Below are 15,001 nucleotides of genomic sequence, written 5' to 3' on the forward strand. Positions count from 1 at the left end.
TTTCTTTCCCATACTTAAATTTCAACCAATGATCTTTACTCAATATAGATTACATATTACAATAACCCTTTTTTTTTTAGTTTCCTTCTAGAATCCAATTATATCTTTAGATTCAATAATAAAAAGAAAGGTTAAATCATTAGAATTAAAGTTAAGAAAAAAAAAATTAGTATTTATGAAGTGACCATTATAACAAAAGTGCGCAATGATAAAAAGTTAAATCTTTATAATTACTTTAAATAGTATGTTTTGAACGCGAAGCATCCTATGTTATTAAAGACACCTAGACATAAGACATCGCATTGCCTTGGTTCCGTTAAATTAACCATTAACCATGAGAGCATATTGAATTGGAACCTTTATTACCGTCCAAAGGATTTGGTAAATTTTAATCAACCATAGCATGATTCACATTCAAGGGTCAAAATCCGTTTTTTTTTTTGAGGAACAAGGGTCAAAATCCTGTTTGTTTAGTGTTCAGCACTAATGCATGTTGGTTGTGTAAGTGTAGGACCGTATGTTTTCAAAGACAGAATCTGCCAGACTCTCATATCAGCCAGCTATGTAAAGGGAAAAAGTATAATGCTAAACATACAACAACAGTTGTGTCACATATTATGGTGGAAACAATTAATGTTATTTATACCCACAATTCTTGATTCTTTAAAACATAAAATAATGATAAATTTCAGTTAGTTTAATTAGTAAAAATTTTTGTTGTAAAAAATTAGTTGCAAAGTCAAAATTTTTTTTTTTTGTTTTTGAAGGGGGTTGTGATTAACCTAAATCTTATACACATGTAATGTAATGTAATGTGTGTGTATATTATAAAATCACCTATCATGTACTTTATAATTTTTAAGTTACATTTACATGATATGAAACACATTGTGAGAGGATGATCACCTTAATTTGTTTAAGTATTATTTATGAGAATGCTTAAACTAAAAATAATTTAGATAGTTAAAAAAAATTGAGAGGCCAAGTTATATTTTTTTTGAAGGAGCTACTTGTAAATATATATACACCATATGGGAAATTACATAATTTTCAAAAAATTTGGGGGGCCATGGCTTGTTTAATCCTCCTCCTCCGATCATCACAAAGCAAACATCATAAAAGAGAATTACCCAACCATCATCAGAGCAAACGCCATAAGTTAAAACTCTTCTTTAACCGTCAAAAGAGAAAAACAGAAAATAAGGGAATTCTTGTTTTTACCTTACAAACCAGAAAGGCGAGAGAGAGAGACAGAGAGCCAGCCAGGGTGGCCAACATGCCAATGCCTTAAAGTTTGTTAAAAGAAGGTTGAAAACATAGCCAATGGCAGTGAGTCCCTCGAAATCAAAAACTCCCATGTAAAGGTAAAAATTTTAAATTTCGTTTCCTCCTTCAAGTAGAAAACTGTGCAAATATGGTATTCTATATATATATTTTTGCTTAGCTGGTTTATATTATTTTCGCTGAAGTGCCAAGTTTTTTAGGAGGGGACACAAACAAAATCAAGAGCTACAGAAAGGCCTAAAAAAATGCCCATTCATCAAACCCTTCACAGGGTGTCCACAATAGTTAAAAAATTTATAAGTAATCAACAACAACGTAGAGTTTTGTGTAGTCAAACTCAAAATCCTTGCAACCCATTTTACACTAATACCTTTGAAAAGCTAGCTACCGACTACAAGTCAAAAGAGAAACAAAAGGATTTCGGACATCATCCTCATCATCTGCTAAACCTTTGGAGTCCCTTCAAACTCAAAACACAATCTGTGTCAGGTATGAACCTTACCTTAACTCACTTTTTAGCCACGCCCATGTTGATCAATATGACGATGATGGTACCTGTTAGCCAGATCTACCTTCTGATATTTTTCTATCAATGTTTTCCAAAACAGCAGTTGCCTTGTTGATGGGTCTTCTAGGAATGGTTTATCAAGGAAAAAAACAACTTCCTTCTCCTCCCACTCCTTCAGAGACTTCCGAGACTGGTTCCCCAGAAGATTCTCCTGAGGTTTCTTCAAGATTCAAACTCAAAGATGGGAGGTACCTGGCTTACAGGGAGAGAGGTGTGGCCAAGGACAAAGCTAAATTCAAGATCATTCTTGTCCACGGCTTAGGGAGCTCCAAAGAGATGAATTTTCTGGCACCTCAAGTACATACATAAGTCCCTCTTCTCAACCTTCATTATGAAAATCTGAAACTGTGTGTTAGACATTCTCAGTTGGGTTTGCAATGGGTAAAAAAATATATGCTTGATATTGATGAATTTAGTTGATTTAGAACTAAACTCCGCCTGTGTCTGTGATTATTATGTTCACAGCCGGTCCCAAGCCCGGAAAAAGGAGGAGGGTTGTAGTAAGTTGACGGGCAGAGTAAAATTTAGTCACTTTATCATGAATGGATCCACTACAGATGCACGTTGGGGCGTTTTCTTAGGCCGACCCCAAAAAATTTGGGACTAAGGTTTGGTTGATGTTGTTGTGTAGTTGAGTTGAAACTAGTTTAGAAAACATATGCCTAACATAGATGTTAAAACTTCATATGAATGAATATAAAGGAATAGCTCTGGGGAAGGGCCAGCCCTGGGGAGCAATTTTGATCACACACTTGTGCTCACATATCAAGAGGTGTTATTCTATCTATGCTTTCAAAGATCCTTTTATCTGTTAATGCTATTTTCTTCCTCTTTTTTAAGAGATCATCATATTCATATATGTGAGTGATTTTACAAGAAGAACCCTGATATACCTTTCAGTCAAGGAAGTAATAGTGTGTCAGGTTCAAACTATCAAAGAAATAACATTGTACAAATGTCAGATGATGTGAATTTTCACACTGCTTTAGTTTCCAGGAACTAATAGATGAGTTGGGGATATATTTTCTGCTATTTGATCGAGCGGGATATGGAGAAAGTGATGCAGACCCAAAGCACTCAGTAAAGAGTGAAGCATTTGACATTCAAGAACTTGCTGATCATTTACAGTTAGGATCCAAGTTTTATGTGATTGGAGTCTCAATGGGATCCTACTCCATATGGAGTTGCCTCAAATACATACCAGACAGGCAAAATACTCAACTTCAAAATTATAGTTTCAATCTTTTTTTTTCCCTGCTCAATAATGTCATGAGCCTAATTGTTGTCTCAAAACCATTTTTCCAGGCTAGCAGGTGTGTCTTTTGTAGTCCCGGTTGTGAATTACTGGTGGCGTTCTCTACCTGATAGAGTGATAAAGGATGACTACAGGAAGAAACTTGTGAGGTGGTCAATGTGGTTTGCAAATCATGCTCCTGGACTACTACACTGGTGGGTGAATCAAAAATGGCTCCCTTCAACTTCTGTCTTGGAAAGAAACCCAGTGTTCTTCAATGACCGAGACATAGATGTTTTGAAGACTATATCAGGATTCCCAATGCTCACCCAGGTAAGCTACATATTCACTCTGCACAAATGCAGAAAGGATAAAAAAATTTTGTGCTACAGTTATTCAAGTGATTCAAATTCTGCTCAACAATGTATAGGCATAAAACATATCAAAGTTCAAGTTCCATACTAGTTGTGTTTCATGATGATTGTGATAAAGTTTTTGTTTCAACATACAGGATAAGTTACGGGAGAGAAGTGTTTTTGATACTCTCCGTCGTGACTTTATGCTGGCTTTTGGCAAATGGGAATTTGACCCTTTGGATCTGCGCAATCCGTACCCTCAAAATGAAAGCACTGTGCACATATGGCAAGGTTTTGAAGATAAGGTTGTGCCTGTTCAGCTTCAAAGATTTGTTTCTGGGAAGCTACCCTGGATTCGGTATCATGAAGTTCCAAATGGTGGACATTTGATAGTGCATTATGATGGTATATGCGAAGCCATTTTAAGGTCGCTTTTGCTTGGAGAAGAACAAGTTTCATTTAGACCTAATACAGCCATACCTTGAAGTTGTCTCAACTTCTTCTCCCCATCCAAATTGTTGATTGTGTAGGAGATTGATTTTTTTTCTTTCATATATTGACAAATATGTACATTACATTTATTACTGGAAAATTTTAGAGGAATATAATCCTTGTTTCTATAGACATTATGCATCAAAATCTAATTCATTTATTGATTTAGGGGACTTCCCTAAAATATTGTAGTTGTTCCTCAGATGTGTAGGACTACTGTTCTAATTACAGATTTATGGGGAATTTGAATTTGTTGGTGAGAGAGAGAGAGGGAGAGATTTGAATGCCTGATTGGGTTTCTGTGATGTTGAACTTGAACTTACCTAGAATGAGGTCTAGCTCAACTAGCTCAACTAGCAATGAGTTCTAGCTCAACTGGCATTCCCTCTCCTTATAAATTCTAAGTGGAGGGTGAGATCATGGGTTCAAGACTCATTGAGTGTGTAACTTACCGATCAAACAAAAATATTAATAAAGGGCTTCGTATTTTCCACTAGTATTAGAATAGAAGTGTGGATTCATTTAGGGGGAATAGTTGAAACAGAAAAATGTTTCATGTATGATAATAGAATATTAGTGACCTAAAAGTTGTGATAGCACGAGAAGAAGTGAGTAATATGGTATCGATAGTGTTTACTACACATCTGTGTGGATACACACTTGTGTAATAACACTAAAATTCGTGAATCTAACTCACAATTTCGAAATTGAAAATGTGAGTGAAAGTCATGATTTTAGTGTTATTTAACATGTATAGACACTAGTTTAGTGTTATTTAACAGTGTACATGCTAGTTTGTAATGAGTTTTGCCCATATGGTATAGTAAGGAATTAAAGACCACAGTAATGCACCGGCACCAATATGGTATACAGAGAAGATGGTGTGCGTCAACTTGGTTGTTTAAACCTCATGACTGTACCATTTTAATCCCACAATAATCATACATATCAAGCTTTTACTTAAACAGAAAGAATATTAGCTCTGAATATGCTATTAAAAGATTCTCATCTTTGTCATCATATAATTTGGATATGCAGTTTGAAACTTAGAGGCGACTAATATTCACTATTTCAAACAAAACAGAAGGAATATAAGGTCTGAATATTCCATTAAAAGATTCCTCATACAGAATATCCGGATATTTCATATTTTGAATAATATATTTGCAGAGGTCTTTCCTTTGGTGGTGTTCAAGTGATAACAGTAACATAACTAAATTTGATAGCACCCCTAATATCCACTTCTTAAATTTTGGTCATGGTTGCATATTTTGAAGAAGATTAAAGAGAATCATGAGGTGGTCATATTATAATATGAGATCATACAATTATATTGAAAGTATAGCAATGAAAACAATTTAGTAACTACATTTTCTGGGATCTGTTTTCAGACATCAAACAGAAGAAACCAACAGCAATACAGACAAAAAAAGGAAGACTGGAATTGAAGCTACATGAAATAATTCATTCAAAGATTTAAGTGCGAATGCCAGATACAAATCATTGTATGTAGGAAAATTTTCTAGTAGCCAACATTTTGAAATTGTGCAAGATAACTGCTCAAGAAATCTAGTTATAAGTTATCACAGAAACTGTCTGAAACTTATTAACATTTGGGCACTGACTTTGCATTCAACACATTTGACATTATTTACCATTGTGATAGCAACTAGCACAGTTAGAACATTCTTATGGAGCATATACACATTATTGAGATAGATAGTAACATCCATTACAGAGCCTTTTGACAATTTGAAGTTGATATTGAATTTATTGAAAAACAAAAAAAAAACTGTACTCCGCTAAGCACTTAACATTGACCGCTGGAGCATAAAATTTGTTTGAAGATTCCACCAAGGCACCAACCATATAGTTCACCTTCATGCCTAGTCTGAAATTTTAATCAATGCACATTGACTGACCTCTTTGTCAAATTTGATCAAAATGAAAGCTAGTGCAACCATAGTTAACATTTACTGAAAAAAAAGAAGAAGAAGAAGATTAAGTTTAATACATAATATGTGGTCAAGAACCCTGGAACATAGGCAGAATAGGCAAGCAAATTCAAGACAAGTATTTATCTCCTGCTAATTGCCAAGGCACCCAGGGTCCCAGACTACCTCCACATCATAAATTTGTGTCAGTCTCATAATGTTAGCTAGGCATTGAGACAACCATTTTGTATACCAAAAGCAGAACACACAGGACAGAGAAATACAAATACTATTTCTGTGTAAACAAACAGGCCTGTTTGTGTTTGTAACAAAGCCCAAAATGCACAATTGACATTACATATCAAAAAGACAAAATTTTATGCATAATAAGCAGAGGGTACGAGAATTCTCAATAGAGGCAACCCAGAATAATTGTATCCTCCCAATAGAGGGAAATAATGAATAATTTTTTTTTTTTTTTTTTTTGTAAGCTGGATATTATATTAAAACTTAAGTGGGCAAGGCCACTTCATTACAAGTGCGCTCCTGGGTCGGGCCCAGCTTGTCCAGAGTTAAAAGAGATACAATAACAGGGGGCGGGGTATTCAAAAATAACAAAACTCTCCTCCAATTCAGTGCCTAGCCTTGCTAACCTGTCTGCACACTTGTTACCTTCCCTGTAGCAGTGCTTAACCCGAGTATGAGAAAGTTTCTTCAGCATGTCCCTGCAATCATCAACAAGGGAGGAAATCTCACTGTTAGTTACTGCTGCATTAGCTAGTAAGGAAACAAGGTAAGATGCATCTACTTCCACTTCCACTGCATTAAGTCCTAGTCTTAGACACAGCATTAACCCGTCCCTTACAGCCCAACATTCTGCAGCCAAGCTAGTGGTTAAGCCAATAGATCTAGCAAAGCCACTAATCCACTCCCCGTGGCAATTCCTAATTAAGCCTCCTCCACCTGTGAGGCCCGAGCTACCAAGCGCAGACCCATCAGTGTTAAGTTTGGACTACAAAGGCTACAGTTTGATCCAGCCCACTGATACCCGCAAAAATCTTTTGGCTGTATCATTATCCATCACACAGTAAAAATACTCAGCAACTTAATTCTCCACTGCTTGACGAAGGTTAAAAGAGGAAGGCCTCGCAAATAATCTCTTATTTCTAAAAAGCCAAAGATTCCAGATTCCAAAGAGAAAGAAAGTTGCCCACTGGTGACCCTTACCAGGCAAGTGGGAGGAGAAGCAGGCATTCAATCTCAGCCATTCTAAAATGTCCAAATTGAAGGACTTTCGGAGTTGGGAGGGGCATTCAGACTCTGCCCAAATCCTAGTTGCAATCGGGCAATCTCTAAGCACATGAGCAATCGATTCTTGATCCTCATGACACCAATCACAGCACGTGTCACCATTAAAACCTCTCTGAGCTAGGATGGACTTCGTGGGAATGCTCATAAGCAGACATTTCCATACAAACAATTGGATTTTTGGCAAAATTTTTAGCTTCCACACCCAATTGCCAGCAAAATTGGGCTCGTTTGGGCTTGAACCGGTGGCCAACATATATGCATTCTCCGAATTAAAATCTCCATTTGAACTATAAATCCAGCATAAATGATCTTCCCTACTTGAGGCAGCCCGGATAGGGATGGCTCAAATAGTTTGAACTAGGAAGGCGGGCAGCTCAAAGGAAATATTGTGTAAATCTCATATGCCATTATTTTGGACATCAGTGATCCGAAGCCCTTCCTCTCCCTTGTTCAGGGGTCCTTCCACACAGCTTCTGATTGGCCCAAATTCCAACCACTTGTCTGCCCAAAAGGAAAGTTGATTGTTGGAACCAATGACCCATTTCGACCCTTTCTCACACAGAGGAGCTCCCTTGTTAACTGCTGCCCAAGTTCTTGATTTTGGCGCTTTGCTAGTATCCACTCTCCTGCAATACTTATGTCTTAGTGCTTTGACCCAAGGTTTCTCCCCTTCATTCTTCATTCTCCAACACAGCTTCGCTACTAAAGTGAGGTTTCGTTCTTTGGCTGCATGAAGGCCAAGCCCCCCTCTGGTTTTTGATTTTGTTACTTTATTCCACCCCACCATATGTATCTTCCTTTTCTCTTTAGTAGAGCCCCGTAGGAAATTCCTACTAATCCTATCCAAATTGGTAAGAATCCTTTCAGGCAAAACGCACCCCTGCATAACAAAGGAGGGAATGGCTAAAAGTACTGCTTTAGTTAAGGTTAACCTCCCTGCCATAGAGACCAGGTTTGCTTTCCAACCCTGAAGCTTTGCCTGTGCTTTGTCAAGAATATAGTCAAAATCATGGGAGGAGGATTTTCCAAACTTAATGGGGAATCCCAGGTATTTCCCAAAGTTAAGTGTGGACGAGATTCCCAGGATATTACTTAAGGTTTCTCTAGTATCCGGATTTACATTAGCTGAAAATAGCACTTTGGACTTGCTCAAGTTGACTTTCTGCCCCGAAAGTTCACAGAAGGTATCCAAAACATCTCTCACGCTCTGGCAATTCATTCTATCAGCCTTCGCAAAGAGGACCAGATCATCAGCGAAGAAGAGGTGAGGCCCAAAATGGGATGCCTTGAGGGGGTTCCAGAGGTTATTTGCACACATGTCATCAATCAAGAAACCTAACAATTCCATGCACAGGATGAACAAATAAGGCGAGAGAGGATCCCCTTGTTTAATACCCCGAGAAGGAAGGAAAGGCTCTAGACAACCTCCATTGAAGAGCACAGATACGGAGGAACCTGAAGTGCAGCTCATGATGAGGCTAATCAACTTAGGAGGAAAGTTATACATATTTAACATATCACGGATAAAATGCTATTCCATTCTATCATATGCCTTTTCAAAATCCACCTTGATAGCCATATACCCTTGCTTCCCGTTCTTCTGTTTCATGGAGTGAATGAGCTCTTGAACAATAATCATGTTGTCCATTCCTTTCCTACCCGGAATAAAGGCAAACTGAAGAGGAAAAACAAGATTGTTCAGCTACAAGCTTGACAATCGAGTCTTTAACAATGTTCCAGTTCCTCTGATAAAACCCCGCGTGATACCCATCAGGACCTGGGGCTTTGAAAGGCTTCATACTCTAGAGACTAACCTCAACTTCCTCCCTAGTCAAATCTCCCTCTAGAACAGCCCTATCCTCCTCCGATAAGCGGCAAGACCAACTTGGAATGTTCCAAGGAAGCCTCGACGCCATACCATGTGAAGTTTCAAATAGAGTACAATAACCTTCCCTCAACAAATTACCGATCTCCTCCTCCCTATGAACAAGATTACCCATTCTATCCTGAAAGCAAGAGATTCTATTTCTTTTCCTTCTAATTAGTGTGGAGGTATGAAAAAATGTAGTATTTCTGTCACCTTGGATGAGCCAGTTATACCAAGACTTAATAGACCACAACTCTTCTTCCTGATGGCAAACTTCCCAATATTCTTCTCTAAGCTGCTTCTCTAAGCTCAAAAGGAACCTACTCAGGCCATTGGCTATAAATTTCTGGATACCATTAAGCCTTGCTTCAATTCTGGATTTTCTCTAGAAAATAGTCCCAAAAACCTTCTTATTCCAAATCTTAACTGCTTCAGTAAAATTTTGTAAGTTTCCATCCAACTCATAATGCTCCAACCAGTTATTCGACAGAAGTTTCCCAAATTGAGGGTGAGACATCCAAATCGGTTGAAACCTAAAAGGTCTGGGGAGATGTAAATTCGGTGGGTTCTCTAGTGAGAGAAGGATTGGACAGTGATCCGAGTGGGTCCTGGTTAGATGTCTCACATTGGCTTTCGGGTAAAGATTAGTCCAAGCACAATTAGCAAAGGCTCTATCTAACCATTCATGTATAAAAAAAGCCAACCTCCTGTTTATTTACCTAAGTGTACCTGGCTCCATGAAACCCCAAATCTATCATACCACATGAATCCAGACAATCTTTGAAAATGAGAGCTCTACTCATATTCACCGGGTTACCCAAGGCAGTGAATGCAAAGAAGCAACATTAGATAGATTGCCCCATAATAACTTACGCTCTACAAATCTAGGACTAGCATAAATACAAGTTAAAACTCAGGAAAGGTCAGAAGACCGTACCTTAATAATGACATGGATTTCCTGCTCAGTTTTAGCCAATTGAGTGACTTCCACCTCTTCAGACTTCCATAGCAGCCACAGACAACCAGCATAGCCAATAGTGTCTGTATGGATTGTTCCGTCAAACGGTAGTGTATCAGTGATATCCTTAGCACGATTCCCACAAATCTAGGTCTCAGTAATGATTACCATGGGTGGGTTGTGCTTATTGATAAGATTATTCAGTGTCGGTTTGAAACGAGGATTCAAAGCCCCTTTACAATTCCAGCACATAATATTCATTGATATTGGAGGAAAAAAGACCGGACCCTTATTGATTTGAAATTGGTTCTTTGCTTGGTTCAGCAAGTCGCAACTCAATTTCCTCATGCTGGCTAAAGCCAATCCTTCGGCCTTTGACAAGCATATCGCATGCTCCATTATTCCCATCGGTTCCTCCTTAGACGTTATTAGGAGATTGGTTTGGAGACTTTCTCCACATATTTAGATTAGATTGATGGCTTCCAAACACCCCCATCAAACTTGTTACTGAGATCGGTTTCCCTAACATTCTCTTTGTTTTTATTTCCTCCAGCATGTTTGATTTTGGCAAAATTTCCTCCAGCGAATTTGGTGACAACACTCTCCACACTAGAATTTTTCCTTCCTCCCTTGATGGGATGTCTGTGGGAATCTCCACCAGGGGTTTTCCCTATTCAGCCAGGCTGGATCTGTCATTGGTAGGAACCCCTTTTTCTTGCTCTTGGGAGTAAGAGGGAAAATGTGGCTCCACGCCACCATTTGTTGCAGATCAAACCACCCCCAGATCATGGTTGGGCTTGAGCGGATCTGGTCTAGTGTTGACAGAGCTAAGGTCATAATTTTTCCGTTGATTTTTATTGCCCATTGCTGCTGATTTTTGCTCCCCTTGTGACTAATGCAGCTACTTTCCTTTCCCTTTCCCTTTGGACCTATTTTTTGTTTTGTGAATGGAGTTACTGGGATTAGAATGAGGCTGTGACAAGACAACACCACTTGAGAGTGGAGTGTAGGATACGAAATGGTCCTGCTTCAGGGGTGAGGGCAGGTTGGCAGAGCTTGAGGCATCCAATCCCATTGACTTTCGCTTACCCTCGGGTGAGGCGCTAGGAGTGCTAGTTGGTGGCACAACTGATGGACGGGACCGAAGGTGATTTCCCATATCCTTAGCATTAAATGCCCCAGTATGGCTTAAATTAGATTTTGAATGATTTGGGCGGGTTGAACTCTGCCTCGGGGCCTTGTTCCTTCTTTCCACTAACATCCAAGGCCCATAGTCTTCCTTTTCTCTACCCACTTCCTTAAGCATTGAACCTTGGGGTTTGTCCACGTCATCCACACTTTCCCCGAGCTCCCCACTCACCACCTAGACCTCCGTTGCCTCCTTGATGAGGTATGGACAAGCTTCTCATCGATGACCCAACCTGCCGTAAGCAAAACAAAGAGAGCTTATACCCTCATACTGAACTTCTTTCCCAAAACGTCCGATGAAGACCCTCCTCACCAATGGTTTTGCGAGGTCAACTTGAACACAAATCCTCGCATATCTCCCTCGTGTCCCCAAAGCTGTAGTAGCATCAATCTGTAGCACTGGACCAATGGAATTACCTATTTCTTTAAGCACACCTATATCGTAAAACTCAATAGGGAGAATTGGTAGACGTGCCCATACAACCACTTTGGAGCAGGCAGTGGCATTTGGTTTGAAATAAGGCTCCCATGCTCGAATAATCAAGTACTGCTCACTTATAAACCCCGGCCCTCCCTTTCAAAACCTTATCATAATCATTGACCAACCCAAACTTTATCAAGAAAAAATCTTACCCCAGATCAATACAATCTAGTCTACTTGTAGGTTTCCATAACTGCATGATTCTGGAGTGCAGAAAGTGGAATCCAACAGTCCTTCCATGGACCTTAATAATGAGCGAGTGAGCCCATCGTTCCCTGATATGCTGCTTCGTCTCTCTAGAGAGCTTGATAGCAACCTCCTCTTCCACAAGATCCTCGACTTCATCATCGAAATGTGCTTCATTATCAATTTCAGAGAAAACTCCAAAAGCTTGGGCAAACACCCCAGGGATTTCGCCCACAAGTTTTGCCTTGTAGGACAGGGATTCACTCCCTTGACCACCTGCTATGGCCGTTGGGGAGCCTATAGAGTGGTCCTCTTTAACCTTCTTCGTGCTTCTCTGTAGTTCCGCCGTTTCTTCCCTTGTCTTCTCTAAGGCCGTAAACTCACACTCCATGTTAATCTCAAACTTAACCTCTTCTTATGGTTATTACTTGTTATGTTGCATTTTTTTGGTTAACGGTAACGCCCAAATAATGAATAATTGTTGCTACCCAACTTCTGCTTCTATTTAATACTATTTACATACTTACGGTTCGTTTGAGAGTTCATAAAGGAGTAAAACAAAATAGAATGCATAAAATGTAATGGAATTAAGTATTGATTGTTTTAAAATAAAAGGAATATAAATGAATGAAAGGTAATCTTATTTAGGAGTAATGTACAAGGAAAAGAATTGAATTATTTTATGACAATATTGCTATTAGACTTTTTTTTTTAAAATGCTAAATATATGTATTTTGGGAGTTGTAATAAAAAAATCATTAAAATTTATTTTATTCCCTCTTATTCCTCCCAATTTGGGGAGAATGAAATTTTGAAGTTTTGAGGAAATAAAGAGAAATGAGTGTTTCCTCTTATCCATTTCATTTCCTTTTACTTAAACTCTCAAACAAGATAATGAACTTTTCATTCATTCCTTTAAAACTCCCAAACAAGAAAATAGAGGAAATATTCTAAAACTATTATTTTCATTCATTTCCCTCTTCCCAAACGAGTGGTTTGGAAACTTCTCAGCATTATTGTGATAACATGGCACTTTTTGCGAGTTTCAACAATTGCTATTGATATCCATTTTGTAATAGATTAAAGAATTAGTACTTGTTTAGGTACTGATGAATTTCCCAGTGTCCAGCATTTTGGGTTTCCTTTTTTTTTTTTTTTTTTTAGAAGCATTTTGTAGTTGTGGTTTGTTTTCCCACAAACCTCTTTTTTTAATAAAAATTTCTTTAAAAATGGATCCCACAACATTATTCACATATTTACAAATTATTTTGCTACAGTGTTTTCAATTTTCAGTAAAATAAGCGGTATTCAAACGCACCATTAGTTTATCAGTGTTTGATTAATTTTCTGAATTATTTTATTTTTTAGGGTGATAGAAATAAGAAGCATAAAGCTTTCTTTGATGGTTGCCAAATCTCCAAATAAACTAGTTAAAAATGTGTGATTTGTGATGTCATAACTATTGTAAGGGCAGTTTTTGGATCTTGGGCCCAAAAGGTAGAAAGTCTAAGGCCTAAAGAGCCTAATATAACGAATTTGTAAAGAGTGGACTGAAAACTAGGTTTCAATTAGTTGGACAAAGATTGAAGTAAAACAAAGAAAAATAAGTTTTATGTGAAGAAAATCCTTCATTGGCAAAATCCGAGGAGAGTAGTTCTTGAATATATTTCTCTTAGACTTGATTATAATTATAGTTCTTAGTACTACAGTCTTTTTCTTTCTACAAATTCTCAGATGCCTCTCTATAATGGTGTCTTTCTTCCTTATATCCCCCTCTTCTGAATCATCTCCGCCCTCCATGTGTAGGCCAAATAGCTTGCTTTGATCACTGTCCCATCAACATCTTCCTTAAGTCTTTGGAGGTAGCTGTAAGGCTGTATATTATTGTTCAGGTATCATCTTCACATTAATGTAGTCAGAGAGTTAGGTACAGAGCATTTAATGCGGTGGTAGCAACTTTCCCTTAGATATTTCTTAGTCTCTCCTTGTCCTATTCCCTTATGATGTTTATCCTTACTAGTAGAATTGCTTTGCGCGTTGCTCTTGATGGCAAGTCAACCTCTCTGACCTCTGCTCTGGTAAACCAAGGAGGCCTTTCTCCTCAGACTGCCTTCCCAAACCCTTATGACCATAATTCGTCCGTAACTCAGTAACTCATACTTCCTTGTAAACGTATACCTGTCCTCATACAAGGCCCATGGCCCAATATACACTCCTAGGCCCTTCATCCCTACAACTATCTTTATTGATTGTCAATATTTGAATATATAAATAAGCTTTCAATTAATGAAGACTTGATAATGCAATTGACCCTAATCTAAGCTTCCTAAACAAGATTCAGGCAAATCCTTTCAATGTTGTCAGGAAGACCTTGCACATGATCTCATTTAGGACGCCTTGCAAGTGCATCAAGACCTTGTATGTGTTCTAAATGGTCGAGTGTATCTTGTACCATCAAAGAATTTTAGCTACGTTATCTTGAACTTGGAAGGTAATGGATATATCTCATGATTTGCAGGGTACAAGAGGGATCTATCTTCTGGAAGAGCTCATCTATAGTCGTTGTAGACTTGATTTTCAAGGCTTGTAACTCTTTGATCAACTGTTGTTGCATTTCTCGAAGTTGTTCATCCACCTTAATTACTAGTCACCTTGAATTCCTCCCTTACTTTTGTCTCTCGTGGGTTGTTTAGCCCTTCTTAATTGGCTACTCATCTCGCCCTCAACTTTATAGGTGATGTATGCTTTGGGTTGGTATTGTCAATAGGGGTCTCTGGTAATTCATGCCTTGGGAAAGGATGTGGTGCATGAGCTTATTATTGGTTTCTCGTCTATTCAATCTTTTTTATTGGGAGATACACAATAATCATTTTCTCACAAACGATGTCAACCGATGATGTAGTTGATTGGTGGTGCAACATTGTCCTCGAATACTTGCAAAAGGAGTTGTGATGCTACAGGTGTGCTGATAAGGGAATCTTTGATGGCTAAGTTAGCAAGGAACTTCTATAGGTTAAAGTGATTGCTAAGGAGGTGTTTTGTAGGGCAATGTTTTCATGCTTTCCTTGGGGTCCTTGATTCCCTGTTATACTTCTTTAGGATATGGATTGCTATGCCATTATCCCATAATGATAGGAGTAGG

At 38.3% G+C, this 15,001-nt stretch overlaps 1 protein-coding gene across 2 annotated transcripts; it reads left to right on the plus strand.

Moving 5' to 3' along the window:
• The first annotated feature begins 1,249 nt into the window (after positions 1-1,249).
• On the plus strand, positions 1,250-4,064 carry LOC111992784 (uncharacterized). 2 transcript variants are annotated; one of them, XM_024024644.2, is made up of 6 exons: positions 1,250-1,364; positions 1,485-1,773; positions 1,893-2,149; positions 2,849-3,060; positions 3,158-3,419; positions 3,598-4,064. In XM_024024644.2, exons 2-6 carry the CDS (start codon positions 1,530-1,532, stop codon positions 3,925-3,927), a joined length of 1,305 nt encoding a protein of 434 aa, XP_023880412.2. In that variant the 5' UTR covers positions 1,250-1,364; positions 1,485-1,529; the 3' UTR covers positions 3,928-4,064. The 2 variants fall into 2 exon arrangements, with proteins under 2 accessions (XP_023880412.2, XP_023880413.2); XM_024024645.2 differs by having other exon boundaries at positions 1,896-2,149.
• Positions 4,065-15,001: the final 10,937 nt, after the last annotated feature.

This window comes from Quercus suber, unplaced genomic scaffold (assembly GCF_002906115.3).
Source record: "Quercus suber isolate HL8 unplaced genomic scaffold, Cork oak 2.0 scaffold_174, whole genome shotgun sequence".
NCBI classification, from domain to species: domain Eukaryota; kingdom Viridiplantae; phylum Streptophyta; class Magnoliopsida; order Fagales; family Fagaceae; genus Quercus; species Quercus suber.

Bases quoted from the DNA above. Each gene is read 5' to 3' on its own strand.
- LOC111992784 (XM_024024644.2), top strand. From the start codon at position 1,530: ATGCCCATTCATCAAACCCTTCACAGGGTGTCCACAATAGTTAAAAAA. The intron at 1,774-1,892 runs GTATGAACCTTA...TTTCCAAAACAG, and splicing joins CAAAACACAATCTGTGTCAG to CAGTTGCCTTGTTGATGGGT. The intron at 3,420-3,597 runs GTAAGCTACATA...TTCAACATACAG, and splicing joins GATTCCCAATGCTCACCCAG to GATAAGTTACGGGAGAGAAG.